Genomic DNA, 15952 nt, shown 5'->3' on the forward strand with positions numbered 1-15952 from the left:
GATGGTCTGTGCTGAACGCTCTCTCCTCCCTTTCCTGGTCTCCTCTCCAGCCATTTCTGCTCCAACAACTGACCAGTTAAATATGCCATGGTTAAATCCTGTTCTTGCATGGACTCTAGACTAGTCACAATAACATCCCATGAACTGTCCAAGGAATTAAGCACCACATATACCCTGTGTGCTTCAGTAAAAGTCATTCCCCTTTCTTCCAACTCAAGGAATGTCCTTCTCATAGTCTGCAAATGTGTGGACATAGACTCTCCTTGCTTCAGTTGTGCCTTATACAGTTTCCTAGTCAGCAACACCTTACTACCCGCAGTCTCTCTCACACACAATGCGCAATGCCTCCCAACACTCTTTTGCAGACTGGAGACCTCTCACGTGTAACAGTTGACTGTCTTCTAAAGTAAGAATTATGCTGGCTAATACTTTTTCATTTCTCCTCTGGTCACCATCATTCAGGACTGCTGGTGGATTAGTAACAATCATCCACAAATCCTCCCTTCATAGGTACATCTAGATCTTCACACTCCAGGAGAGGTAGTTAGTCTCATTCAACCAAGAACCAGGAAACCTCCTCCCATTACGTTAATGGAGGCCATGCTGCTTGCTAACCATGATATATACCCAGCAGCATAACACAACATACAACACAAAGAGCCTTTATGCAATTAACAGTGGTTTATATATACATATATACAGACATATAATACATGCAGAGATAAATCCCTTACCAACTATGAACACAGGGGGAGAAAATGAGATACATGATGAGAGAGAGGAAAACACGTCTAATAGCCACTTATATAGAGACTTGTGTGGACCTTCCATAACAGTCTTAAAAGAGGCTATGTCTTTATTGCTGAATGATCCTCATTGCATCAGCTTACTGATTACAGCTTACAACCTTTCATCAGTGGCAGCTATTAAATCCTCAGTACCCTGACACTTCCTGTGACAAGGATTCCTTGGAACAAAATTCATTGAAGTGTGGCTGCTCTCAACTGTGCTGATCCTCTGGACTAATAGAAGGTAGGGACTATTAGAGGTTTGTGTTTAGAGCTTTGTTCATTGATGGTGAATGGTGGGACTTTTGGGGGAAAGTTGGAGCAATAAAGGGGACTTAAGCCTTCATTCCAGCTGTGTTGTGTCCATGCCCAGCCTCAGGTCATCACAGTTTTCTTCCAATGTGCCAACATAACAACAATAAAGCTCCAGAGGACCAAGGCCAAATCAGCATGTCCTAGCAACAGCAAGAGGAAGTGCTGAGAAGTTCATCACCTGCTTGGTTGGCTAATGTGACCTGTGACACAAGTGGGGAGGGGGGTTGGACAGTATCTATTCTTTAATTATATCAAAAATGAATTATTCAGTGTTGATTTCACCTCTGACAATGCTGATATGATGAACCTAACAAACAGGATTTTTGAGGAAGCAAAGACCTCAGAGTCTTGAATTGGTTGGGAGCATTACTCGGAATCGTGTGTGTGTGTGTGTGTGTGTTTGTGTGTGTGTATTTCAGAAAAACCATATATATATTCTTGAACACTTGTACATATTACTATCAAACATTTGTCTTTTGGTCAGTTGTGTTTCAGGGTTTCTTTGATTCAATACATGGATCAGGTCCACATGCTGAGATCCATCTGAAACTTTTTAAAACCTAAAACTTTCTAAAACCTGTGTGTTTGACCATTTAAAAAGTACACAAAATTTGCTATACAATATTTGAAAAACTAAAGTACACATAGAAGCTGCATAAAAATTTAAAATGTCGTTCATCCCACCGTGCCCCCCCCCCAAATCTGAAATTTTGTGAGATCCTACAGAATGTGAGGTCCTTAGCTATAACTTGTTTATCTTATGCCTAAATCTGGCACTGGAAGATAGATAGCTTTTTGCTTCAGTTCAGCCATATCATCATATATATCTGTTCTGTCCCCCCTTCTCCGCTCATTAACAGACGACAGGCAAACAAACTTAAAAGGAACTCTCTTTATCAGTTCTCGGCTCAGACTGGCTGCGAGCCCAAAAATAAACAGAAATAAAGTCTCTTTCAAGAAGATAACAGAATACAAAACAAAAACTCTTACAAAGCAATGCACTTCTCCAAATGCCTCCTTGAATCAGGGTTACAGAAAGCAAATCACTTCTCCAAGTGTATCTCAAATAAACCACGACCGATGATCACTGAATGCATGAATGAACGAAGGAATGTTGACTCCTGCAACCAGGGCGTGGCACCATCTGTCCTTTCATCTCCAAAACCCCACTAACGAGCCCCAGCTGCATCGTTAATCTTGCATCCCAAAAAGACTCACAGAAGACTGCTGCTGAGTCACAACATATATCTTAGATGTTATTTCAGTTGCCATACTCACCATGTCAGTATCTGAAACTGGTCCAAAACTGGTCACATAGATGTTTGTAAAAACTTCAGTTGTACTATCTGGAATAAAAAAATAAAAAATTATGAGAATTTTCTCTTGGGAAGTGTCAGATCCCTAAAAGTGATATTGACATTCAATTGGGAGACGGGATGGGCTTGGTTTCAATTCGTTAGTATTGCCTGTGACAACTGTTAATTTATAGCTTCTAATCTGGTGCCAAAGCACCCTGGGATCTTCTCCCCTCTTGGGGAATGTATAGTAATGATGGCCATCTGGGTTGTTTCACTTGGATAGCCAATAGAAGATAGCTATGGGAATGTATGCTTATTCTGTTTCTTAGGGTGGCTGGTGGGATGGCATCTTCACATCTGTGGATTGGCTGAATCTGCATTTGGTTAAAGGAAGGTGTCAGATCCCTAAAAGTGATACTGCCATTCAATTAGGAGGAGGGGGGCCTTGGAGTCGACTGTTAGCAGTGCCTGTGAAAACTGATATTTTACAACTGGTTTCCTGGTGCCAAAGTGCCTTGAGATCCCCTCACCTTTTGGGGGAATGTTTATGATGGCCATGTGGGATGTTTCACTTTAATGTCTAATGGAAGATAGCCATGGGAATGTATGTTTATTCAGCTCTCAGGGCAGTTGATAAAGGAAACATCTTCACACTTGTGTATTGGCTAAAATATGTATTCTAACTAATGGTAGGGATCTCTACTGCTTTAATTCTACTTGTATTGCCTAAGGGGATTCAGATGTTGCTTTGAACTTAATGGTTTCCATTTTAACAAAAGGTTCCTTTTGAAATACTCTGTTTCAAGAGTCTTCACTTTCTTAAGTTAGGAGAAAGTTAATGTTAAATCAAAATTTTAATGGATGAAATGAATGGTGAATAGCAAGATATATTCATATCCATCTCACATTTTATTCTATACATCTTAACTCCAAGTCTGAAACTACAGAAAGGCTTAAAGGAACAAAAATATTTTATAAATCAGAAAATTTTATACAATAGTTCTGGATACCTAACTTCTGAGATTTCAAAGCATTAATACACATTTGTTATCTGAAGTAATGGAAATTATTTACAGCATTTTTAGAGTCAAGTATAATGGACTGAAAAGGAGGCAAAAGATCATAGGAAAATAAAATGGAAACAGAGAGGCCAGAAAACAAAGTACATCCTTCAGGAACAAAATTCTTATCATTTTTTTAGTTTACGTGTTCTGCTTAACATAAGTACCTTTTTCATAGGTACATTACCAAATGGTCCACTGTATATTCCCCACACCACCAAAAGAAATGGTCAAGCCTGCATAAAACCCTGAAATTAATGAAGCATCTTGTTGTATAAAACATTTTCAGTTTTTTGGTGAGAGGATTTTATAAACAAATTTCTGATTGGAATAATAGCAATAGCAGTTAGACTTATATACCGCTTCATAGGGCTTTCAGCCCTCTCTAAGTGGTTTACAGAGTCAGCATATTGCCCCCACAGTCTGGGTCCTCATTTTACCCACCTCGGAAGGATGGAAGGCTGAGTCAACCTTGAGCTGGTGAGATTAGAACCGCTGAACTGCAGTTAGCAGTCAGCTGAAGTGGCCTGCAGTACTGCACTCTAACCACTGTGCCACCTCAGCTCATGATAATCATAACATTATACAGTATTCTCTGGGTGGTTTACAATATAAGCATTATTTGCATATTGCCCACAACAAAGGATGTAAGGCTGATTCAACTTTGAGCCCCATCAGGACTGAATTCCAGAATGTGGGCAGAATTTGCCCGCAATACTGCACTTTAGTAACAGTGTCACCAAAGTTTTTAAAATCTATCTATGCACTGAAATATTCAGTAATGAATCAAAACCAGCAAAACAATATAATTTTTTGGTTTGAGAAAGTTATTTGGGCAGAGGGAAATAATAAATTATAATTTGTATTTTCTTTCATTCTTATATTTCTTTTCATAATGAACTACAAGTGGATAAAGAAAGGTTTTTGGCTGACATTGATGAAATATTTAGAGTCAACACCAGATCTGTGGTGAGATATAGAGTCCCTAGAGAGGTAGATGTGAAATTTACAAAAAAAGCAATGAAGGCAGCAATTTTATAAAGAGCAAGAAATGAGCCTTTAAAATATAAGGAGAAGGAAATTGTAGTACTAAAACAGGTTCTGAGGAGAGTAAGAGATATAAGACTAGGTGACTTCAATGCACCTTCAATAAAAGGTATACATGTATGGATAAAAAGAGTATGATGATGGTTTACCAATGTGGATATGTTGCAAATGTTGATATTTGTGTTTTAAAAAAATGAAATAAAAACATTCAAAAAGTATTGGGGAAATCTAGATAGGGCATCTGCTATAATCAGAACTGCAGAAAAAAACAATTATTGCCAACCTGCCTTCCATTGAGGACCTGTGCGCTGTACGAGTCAAAAAGAGGGCCAAGAAAATATTTACAGACCCCTCGCATCCTGGACATACCTCCTACCCTCAAAACGACGCTATAGAGCACTGCACACCAAGAGAACTAGACACAAGAACATTTTTCCCTGAACGCCATCACTCTGCTAAACAAATAATTCTCTCATCACTGTCAAACTATTCACTAAGGCTGCATTACTATTACTATTAGTCTTTTCATCGTTCCTATCACCCATCTCCTCCCACTTATGACTGCAGGACTGCAACTTTGTTGCTTGTACAGTTACACTTTATATTGATATTAATTGTTTCCTGGTTGCTTATTTGTACCCTATGACTATCATTAAGTGTTGTACCTTATGATTCTTTACAAATGTATCTTGTTTTCTATGTACACTGAGAGCATATGCACTAAAGATAAATTCCTTGTGTGTCCAATCACACTTGGCCATTAAAGAATTCTATTTTATTCTCTAACTTAATTTACTTTCTATTGATAATTAATACCTAAAAGTATTAGTCTGTCTATGTATGTATATATAAATGGTGTGTGTGTGTGTGTGTGTGTGTGTGTGTGTGTGTGTGTGTGTGTGTGTGTGTGTGTGTGTGTTTGGTGAAAGAAAGAAGCCAGGAGATTGGTTGACAACATGGGTTTGACACCCCTGATATAAGGTATTCTGCCTTGGGCAGAGGATTGGGCTAGAAGACCTCCAAGATCCCTTCCATCTCTCTGATTCTATGATTCTGGCTCTTTTTATAATTATGCATAAATTAAGAAATATTTCTTTGCCAATAAATAAACAGGCAATGGAAATTGGAGTGTTTGAAATAAAAACGTAAAAAAATATTTTTACCTCGTACTATTTTGATAATATACAATTAAAACCATTGCTTTAATCCTTTGCTCATAAAGCATCTCTAAATCATCTTTTTAAATGGTGCCAAGTTTTTTTTAAGAATCTCTTTTACATATCTGAAGCCATCTGGGTTGATAAAAGCCCAATAAATTGTGTATTTCTTTCTTAATGTGAATTAATATAGCAAATAATTTTTTCAAAATAAATTTTAAAACCTTGCTTAACATAAAATGTATTTTATTTCAGTCACAATTGTAATATGCCTTGGGATTATTTATAGAAGTATTCTGAATACACCTTGCAAAGAGAATTAATACAAGTAACAACCTGAATTCAGAAGAATAAGGTTGAAACATTTACAACATTTGCAAGCATTTGTAAAAAAAACACACAAGAGAGTGAGTTTTTAACATAAGTTCTTAACAAAAATTCTTTTCAGAAAATTATTTGAATTCTAACAATTAATTTTACTGGATTTTGCTTTATGTGGCACGATTCAAATCTACATATTTGTAAAAACCATCAAGAATTTACTGTGAAAATAATCCAAAACCAACATTAAACTCCGGTAAAATTATGATATATGGCTTGCAGGCGGTACGCCCCAGTACAGGTGTACCGGAGCCTGCCCGGAGCACCGGATACCGTTCCAGTACGGTGTTCCGGAGGGCCCACCCGCCCGAGCTCCTTACTGGTCTTTTAAGTCTTTGGTGCTTCCGCGCACGCACACAGCACATACAGCGCCTGCACGATGCTCCATTGAGCAGCTGGAGCTTCACGGAGGCTCACAGAGGTGCTAAGATGCATGTGGACGCTGCACATTCCGGTTGAAACAGGATCCAGAACCCATCACTGGTATGTATGTATGTATATAGCCTGACTTTTGCAAAATACGTTAGTGTAAACGTTTTAATACAACTTACTATCTTTTCTCCAAATATCCAATCCATCATTGCATGTTACATTAAACAAACTTTGGTCAAAAGTTTGTAAAGAAATTGAAAACAATCAATAATCCTGAAATTGGTTTAATATTCCTTAATACTTGCAAAATACTGCTGTAAAAGGCAACATACTTTATGTGATGGCAGGGGATGGCAGAGACTATAGATAAAAGAATGGTTTTGATATACTGTACTTTGTTGCAGGAGAATATTTTATTATGCAAAACTACAGAATTTCTTTCCAAACAAAATTTGAAGATATCCACTCTAAGTAATGCTAATTTTCCCTTTTACAATGCCCTGTTAATGTGTTGAACTTTGTTTTTGGTTTTCTAATGTATTTTTTTTCTTTACTTCATGAAAGCTATTTATCGGAAGGTGTATTATTTTCATGAACATTTTAAAATATTTATTGTATTAAACACTTACAATATAACGACGGTTACCAAAAAGTTTTCTGTCTTCCTTGCTTTCTAGTTTTACTCCTGTTTTCTTTTCTTTTTTTATAATTTTTTTTTATTTTAAAACAAACAAACATAAACACACACAAAACATAAAAACCATCCTCCAGTTACATACAGTATGTCGATTGGTTACAAAGCTTTTGTGCTTCCTCACAATAATCTTCACTTGCAATTTATATAGAATCACATATCATCAATCTATATGTCTATATATATGTATACAATTATTATCATTGTTAAACATTCATTTGACTATAACTATTATTACATCCTTTTATAGCAATGGCAATAGCAGTTAGACTTATGTACTGCTTCATAGGGCTTTCAGCCCTCTCTAAGCGGTTTACAGAGTCAGCATATCGCCCCCAACAACAATCCGGGTCCTCATTTCACCCACCTCGGAAGGATGGAAGGCTGAGTCAACCTTGAGCCGGTGAGATTAGAACCGCTGAACTGCAGATAACAGTAAGCTGAAGTGGCCTGCAGTACTGCACCCTAACCACTGCGCCACCTTGGCTCTTCTTCTTTTATGTGAGATATTCTAAATTTAAAATAAATTTATATTATGGCGTTTCATTACTTCATCCTAAAACCATCCAATAATATTACATCTTTAACTAAATTTAAATTAGTTTTTATTATAGCATTTCATTACATCATCCTGTATCCTTCCAATAGTAGTGCAATCTTATATCTCTTGCCATTTGTAGTATTTGTGTTCTGATTGCTTTCTTGGTAGATCTTATATGGACTTCTCTTGGCAACTTGTTTTTCATTGCATATGTTGTAAAGACTCGAAACCCTTCATCTGATCCTTCCATCAACTTCCCTTTGGTTATTACCGACGCTTTTGCCAAAATTTCTCTCATTACTTCTGCCAAATTTTCTCCCCTTTCTTCTTCTATGTTTTGGAATCTGAGGTAAAGTTCCAATCTGTCCATCTCCCATTTCAATATTCCACTCCTGTCATTTCTAACCACGCTCAATCTGCTGTCAATATCAACAATTTTCTTATCTCTTTGTTCATCTTTTTCTTCAATTTTTTTAACTCTGTCCTCCAATTTCATCATTGTTTGGTAAATATTCTCATTTTTTTCATCTATTTTTTCTGTTCTTTGCTCTACATTTTCCATTTTCTTTTCAATGCTCTCTGTTCTTACTTGTATTTTTTGAATTTCTTGCATAATGATCTGCAATGTTAATTCCTTTTCTTTTTCATGTTGCGCCATTCCTCCAGATAGTAAACACTGCCACTACAACTTCCAAAGCTTTTTTATTAAATTCCAAACAAGTTCACTGCAATCTTTCAAGTCAAGGCTTTCTTTTCACTCCAGTCCAGCTAATGATAGTACCCCAGAGGAGCATCTGTATAAACAATCTGTACTCTTCCCGCTATCATTTTCAATAAACAAGCTCAGAAACCTTGAAATGTAGATCAAATGTTCAAAGAGAAAAAAGAAAAACAATGTTTCCAAGCCTCCAAGCCTCTAAGTGGCAGTGTTACTTCTTTTTCCTATGCTTTCGCTTCCTTTTATATTCCAATCCTAAGGAGAAAGGTTCTTAGAAAAACAATCCAATAGAGCGTTGGAAAAAAAGAAAGGAAATCTTAATCAATAAGTATTAAAAAAAGAAAAATAGAAGAAGAAAAAAACCAGTTTAAAAAGTAAGAAGCATTCATAAAAATTTCATCCATAAAAAAAAATTAAAGAAAGATAACACAGTAAGTTTGACGCAGGCTTAATCTCACCGCTTAACTTCTCCCGTCTTCAATTTTAATTTTACTTTTGATCTTTTGGGGTGTTCCCTTCTCTAATAATAAAATTTATCTCACCAATTCGACACAGCCCCGCCTCCGTTTTACTCTTGTTTTCAATTTTTACACAAGAAGCAAAAAATCATTATATCCATGTTGTACACTGTGCTTAATGATCTAAGTAGCCTGAAGACTTGCAGACTGAGACTTAGAAAATAAATGTGGTAGACAATGGAAATGGCATGATGAAATCCAGGTGAGATGCTCTTCTAGTATGCAAAATTCAAAAAGTAGCAAAAAATAAAACGAGTAAAGACTAAATAGAGTTGAGTCTAATACTAATAAGTACAAATGAGCAAATCATCTGCTTGAAATTATATGGCAAACTGCAAGATATCAGTTTCTTTTTTTTCCCTGATAAATTCTTTATTTTATTTTAAACACATAAGCATATCAGCAAAAACAAACACATAACTTAAAAACAACATAGGAACAATAAGTTCCATCATATATCATACTGCAGTTCCGAATCGGTTTCTTTGCACTTAGTGTTTTTCCTACTATACATTTCTATCTTGCGTTCATAATCTCCTTATTCATTATCCATTTTTATGTACATTTCTTTATTTATTTAAACTTAGCTACTTATGACCAAATATTATTTACCTATATTATGCTTTATATTTTTACTGTCATTTATTCTCTTACATACAGATTATAGATATACATTCACATAATTCACATAAGATATCAGTTTCTATTGTAATAAAGATTTCTACCTTTCATCATTTAAAGCTTTGGACATTTTGAATGCATTTAAATATCCTGAAAGACAACTAGTAATAAAACTCTTTGTTAATCTGATCAATTAGTGAAATACCACCTTGTAATATATTTTCAGAAATTCATATATGGAGTCTTAAATTCAATCCAGATGGAATTACCATCTGATCTTATTTGATGCATGCATAAAAAAGAGATGGGAGAATAATGCTACATTCGCATAAAGATTCATTTATCACCTATTATGGCTAAGCTATCTATCTGGATCAAAGCCTTCTACTTTCCAAATTTCAGGCCCCATTAGAATTGATCATATAAGCCATGAAAATATAAACCATCCTCACAGAAAGAACCATAGAGACAGCTATTATACAACAGGTTTTCTAAATCATAAGCATGTAATGCCTGTTTATTCTGTAGCCCACTAATAATCCAAGATTTAGTCACCACCTTTGACAATGAGAATGCTAAAAGAGATCAAGAATCTACAAGAATGGCATATCAAATCTACCCTTCAATCTCTGTCATACACCCACACACCCACAGATGTTACATATATGATGTGTATATCCTGTGTGATATTTTTAGTCATACACATAATCCTTAATTTATGACCACTCATTTAGCAATTATTCAACAGAACTGAACGAGGGGGACTAATAAACAGTTTCTGAAATTGTGACTGTCATAGTGTCCCTGCAGCCATGTGATCACAATCTGGGCACTTAGGCTCCCAGGTTACAATTATGATGTTGCAGTGATCCACAATCAAATGCCTGCTATTTGCTACCTCCTCTGTCAATTTCCCACTAGCTAAATAAAGAGGAAGCTAGTAGAGAAAGTTGCTTACTTCCATAAATTGCTCTCCCCACTACAGAGTACAAGATCCAAGGGAAACAATCCAAACTACTTAATCTATGACACTGGCAATTCCTCTATTGATTCTTCAATCACTGGTACTTTCAAACAGGTTTTAGTGCCAGTTTCAGAAATCTATCTATGAAAAATGTCTATTGAGTTTGGAAAAACCTTTCAAGTACTGTTTCTAAAACTGCAAATATTAAATATATATGTGTGTGTACAATTTATGCTACAGGGACGCAGTGGCTCAGTGGCTAACATACTGAGCTTGTAGATCAGAATGTCGGGAGTTTGAATCCCTAGTGCCGTGTAACAAAGTGAGCTCCCGTTACTTGTCCCAGCTTCTGCCAACCTAGCAATTCAAAAGCATGTAAAAATACAAATAGAAAACCATCTTTGGTGGAAAGGTAACAGCATTCCATGCACCTTTGGCATTTAGTCATGCTGGCCATATGACCATGGAGATGTATCCGGGCAATGCTCCCTCTTCAGCTTTGAAATGGAGATGAACACCACCCCCTAGAGTCAGGAACGACTAGCACATATGTGCGAGGGGAACCTTTACCTTTACAATTTATGTTAGCACATTTCTCATTCCTATCATTGCAAATTTAATTTAATTCAAAATAATGCACATTATGTATAGAATAGTGAGTAACAATAAAAATCAGTGGTATTATGTTTTATACAACTGCATAAAGACTTTAGAAAAAAATAGTCTTAATGCCAAACATTTTAACAAATTCCCATCTAGCATTTAAAATACAAACTGTTCCAATTTGACATTAGCTATTTCCTTCAAAATGAGATGACTCATCATTGGCCAAAAACAAATCTGTGGAGGTAAGATTAAGAGTTGGAAGGGACCTTGCATGTCATCTAGTCCAACCCCCCCCCCCCTACTCAAGCAGGAGACCCTACACCATTTCTGACAAATGGTAGTCCAATCTCTTCTTGAAAGCCTCCAGTGATGAAGCTCCCACAACTCCCAAAGGCAAGCTGTTCCATTGGTTGATTGTTCTCACTGTCAGAAAAATTCTTCTTATTTCTAGGTTGAATCTCTCCTGGATCAGTTTCCATCCATTATTCCTTGTCTGGCCTTCAGGTGCTTTGGAAAATAGCTTGACCCCCTTGTCTCTCAGGCAGCCCATCAAATATTGGAACACTGCTATCATGTCTCCCCTGGTCTTTCTCTTCACTAGACTAGTCATGTCCAGTTCCTGTAATCATTCTTCATATGTTTTAGTCGCCAGTCCCCTAATCATTCTGGTTTCTCTTCTCTGCATTTTTTTTAGAGTTTCAACATCTTTTTATAGTGTGGTGACCAAAACTAGATGCAGTATTCTAGGTGTGGTAATACTAAGGCTTTATAGAGTGATATTAGTATCTCACTTGATCTTGATTGTGTCCCTCTGTTAATGCAATTTAGGATTGCATTGCACACTGCTAGCTCATATTTAACTGGTTGCCCACTAAGACTCCAAGATCCCTCTCACATTTACTGCTACTAAGCCTCACTCAGTCTATACGTGTAATTTTTGTTTTTCTTGTCTAAGTGTAAGATTTGACTTTTTTCTACATTGAATTTCATTTTGTTAGATAGGGCCAGTGTTCAAGTCTGTCAAGATCCATCTGGATCATGAGCCTATCATCTAGGGCAATGATGGTTAACCTTTTTGGCACCGAGTGTCATACGTCAGAGCACCAGAACACGGAAGGGAGTAGATGGTCAGTGTGCATGCACACCAGACCAGCTGGCCGGTGCACTTGTGCGTGACTGAACCCAGAAGAGCAGCTGGCAACAGCACATGTACCCACAGAGAGGGCTCTGTGTATCACCTTTGCCATGCATGCCATAGGTTCACCATCATAGATCTAGGGTGTTAGCTATTCCCGCCAGTTTAGTATCATCTGCAAATTTGGTAAATTCCCCTTATATTCCCTCATCTAAATCATTTATGAAGATATTGAAGAGTACTGGGCCTAAGACAGAACCTTATAGTATCCCACTGCTTACTTCCCTCCATGTAGATGTAGACCCATTAAGGACTACTCGTTGAGTAGTTACAAATCCATCTGGTGGTGATGCTATCCCACTTTTTTCTAGCTTACCAAGAAGTAGGTTGTGGTCTACTTTGTTGAATGCCTTGCTGAAGTCTCAGTATACTATGTCCACAGTATTTCGCTGATCTGCTAATTTAGTCACTATGTTGAAGAATGAAATAAGATTGGTTTGGTATGATCTGTTTTTAACAAACCCGTGCTGACTGCTAGTTATTACTTTACTCATTTCTAGATGTTGGAAAATCTGTTTTTTATTATCTTTTCCAGTATCTTCCAGGGTATTGATGTCTGATTGGTCTGTAGTTTCCAGGGTCTGTTTTTTTTCCCTTTTTTGAAGATGAGAACAACATCAGCTCTTTTCCAGTCCTCTGGTAGTTCCCCAAAGCTCACACCGAATTGTGTAAGCTTCTTTCTCCCAAATGGTCCACCTCTGCTCAGTTTCATTCAATTTTTTGGATGTGTAAGTGCATGGTGGTAATTGGTCTTGTTCATTTTTCTGAAGCAGGACTGCTCCTATTGCCACATCACTGACATCTTCTTGGATGATGAATGGTTTCTCTGTATCCGGAACAAGCTTGCACTCAATCCCGACAAGACTGAGTGGCTATTGATGCTCCCTCCCAAGGATGGTCCAGTTATTCCATCTCTTAGCCTGGGGGGCGAAGTTATACGCCCCTCAGAGAGGGCTCGCAATTTCGGAGTCCTCTTGGATCCACAGCTGATGTTAGAACATCATTTGTCGGCTGTGACCAGGGGGGCCTTTGCCCAGGTTTGCCTGGTGCACCAGTTGCAACCTTATCTGGACCGGTCACTCACGCCCTCATCACCTCAAGACTGGATTACTGTAATGCGCTCTACATGGGGCTGCCCCTGAAGAGTACTCGAAGGCTGCAGTTGGTCCAGAATGCAGCCGTGCGAGCGATAATGGGTGTACCTAGATACACCCATGTTACACCTATCCTCCGCGAGCTGCACTGGCTTCCCATTGGTCTCTGGACACGCTTCAAGGTGCTAGTCATTACTTTTAAAGCCCTACATGGTTTAGGACCTGGCTACCTGAGAGACCGCCTCCTGCCATTTACCTCCCAAAGACCAATTAGATCACACAGATTGGGCCTCCTCCAGGTACCATCGGCGGGTCAATGTCAGCTGACAACCCCCCCGGGGGAGGGCCTTCTCTGTTGCTGCCCCAGCCCTATGGAATGATCTCCCCATAGAGATCCAGACCCTCACTACTGTTCCGGCCTTCCGTAAAGCCACTAAGATCTGGCTGTTCCGGCAGGCTTGGGGCTGTTGATCAGCATCCAGCCCCATTTTAAGTGTTTATATGTTGTGTATTTTTAAAAATGATCATATTTCTATTTTTAATTTTTAATTCCCTTTTTGTCTGTAAGCCGCCCAGAGTCCCCTGGGAGTGGGCGGCATGCAAATACCAATAAGCTGGAAACTGGAAACTGGATGCTTTAGAATTGGCTCTGCTGCAAACAGCCATTTAAGTTTTTCAAATGCAGCTTGACATTCCATTGTTCACTTTCTTGATTACTCTAGCAATTAATGGAAGTGGAGGAACCACAAGTTGCAGAGAGCATTGGCTCTTTCCGCCCCTGGTATCAGGAACCTGGAGTAGAACCTTGGCAACTGAGTGTTTGCTGAGGAAGCAAAGAGATCCAGAATTGGGTTTCCAAATCTTTTCGACAGTTTCCTGAACAGGTCTGGCTGTAGATGCCATTCTGAGTGGTCGACCTTGGTTCTGCTGAGCCAGTCTGCTTGCACATTTGCTGTCCCTGAGATGTGTTCCACTCTGATAGAGAGAAGGTGTTTCTCTGCCCAAATCCCTAACCGTCTTGACTCTTGCATGAGTGCTCTGGAATGAGTCACCCCTTGACAGTTGATATGGGCCTTGGTGGCTACATTGTCCATCAGAATGAGTATGTGGTTTCCCACTATAATCTCCTGGAAACCTCTGAGGGCTATATGAGTCGTTCTGAGTTCCAGCCAGTTGATTTTGTTCCTGAGGTCCTCTTGGGACCACTGTCCTTGTGCTCTCTGGGACTAGCAGTGGGCACCCAGGCCAAATAGGCTGGCATCTGGGGTAATAGTCAGGTGGTTTGGTTCTTTGAAAAAACATCTTATGGCACGCGACCGCCACCATTGAAGGGATTGCAGTAGCCTTGGTTTAACATGAACCTTGACCTTCACATTGCTTCTGCCTGATCTTTGGTAGGGCAGGAGGAACGACTGCAAAGTTCTTGCATGAAGCCATGCCCAAAGCATGATCGATATACAGGACACCATTTTGCCCAGGAGCTGTGAGAGAAGATCCAGGGTTACTGTTCAGGTTGTCAGAACTTGGCCTGTTAATGCTTTTATGCTGACTTGGCACTCTTGCGACAGATAGACTTCACATGCCCTGGTATCTATGACTGCTCCCAGATGTAGTAGTCAACTGGTAGGAGTCAGATAACTCTTGTAGAAATTTACGGAGAACCTGTGGTTCTGTAGGGTCCAGATTGTGATTCATATGTCTACCGTTGCCCTGAGAGGCGAAGGGGACTGTATCAATTTTGAACCTTTTGTAAATTATGTGTTTAATTTCTTCAGATCCAAAATTGCTCCCCACCCTCTCCCCCTGAGGTCTTTGGAACTACAAACAAGATGGAGTAGAACCCCTTTCCCTTTTCACCCTGTGGGACTGGTTGAATAACTTGGATGTCCAATAGATGTTGGACTGCTGCTTCCATGAGGCTTCTTTTTGCCCTGTCCCTTGAGACCGGACAACTTATGAAGAAGCTCAGGGGTGTGGAAGGGAATTCAAGGATAAGCCATAGTGTCACTGTGTTCAAGACCCAGATGTCTGTGGTGGTTGTCTCCCATCAGTCAGCAAATAGGCCCAACCATCCGCCGATGGGCGGGTTGGGCCTGTCATCACTTGTTATGGTGGCACTTGTTGTGGACAGCTGGCTCTGCCCCGAAATGGGCATTTTCCCTGGAAACATTATCCATTCCTGTCCCCTAAATCCGTATCTGTTGTGGCCCAGCAGGAGCTGTTGGAGCTGCAAACAGACTCTGACAGCGAAGGGCCTTATGAGTCGGCTCTGGAAGATGTGGAGGACCCTGGACAGGATTCTGACTCTGAGCAGGGTGCAGAGAGGCTGGTTGGCCACCAGGAGGCTCCTGAGGCATGGAGCAGCGGTGAAAGCTGAAGGGAGTGTGCTCCTGACATCAGGCCTTGGAGTAGTGATGAGGAGACAAGGGAGGTGGTCCTGGATGCCCGGCAATGCCGGTCAGATCAATGTAGAGAACAGCTACGCAGATACAAAAGATAATTGGACCCAAGTGGTTGTAATTAGGCTCCTCTCAGGATTGTATTTAAGGAGAGACTCTGGGAGGAGTCTGGTTTGCAGGATT

General features: G+C 39.2%; 1 protein-coding gene across 1 annotated transcript in view; it reads right to left on the reverse strand.

The window, feature by feature from the left end:
- Positions 1-15952, reverse strand: part of GABRA2 (gamma-aminobutyric acid type A receptor subunit alpha2) — a 127467-nt gene that overhangs the window by 94593 nt on the left and 16922 nt on the right. The window contains exon 4 of the mRNA XM_087724643.1: positions 2382-2449. Coding sequence (XP_087580769.1) covers positions 2382-2449 — 68 coding nt within the window. The remainder of the gene's footprint in view (positions 1-2381; positions 2450-15952) is intronic.

Source organism: Thamnophis sirtalis, unplaced genomic scaffold (genome assembly GCF_051295495.1).
Source record: "Thamnophis sirtalis isolate CommonGarterSnake01/CBP01778 unplaced genomic scaffold, rThaSir2_p1.2 scaffold_10, whole genome shotgun sequence".
Classification (NCBI taxonomy): Eukaryota; Metazoa; Chordata; class Lepidosauria; order Squamata; family Natricidae; genus Thamnophis; species Thamnophis sirtalis.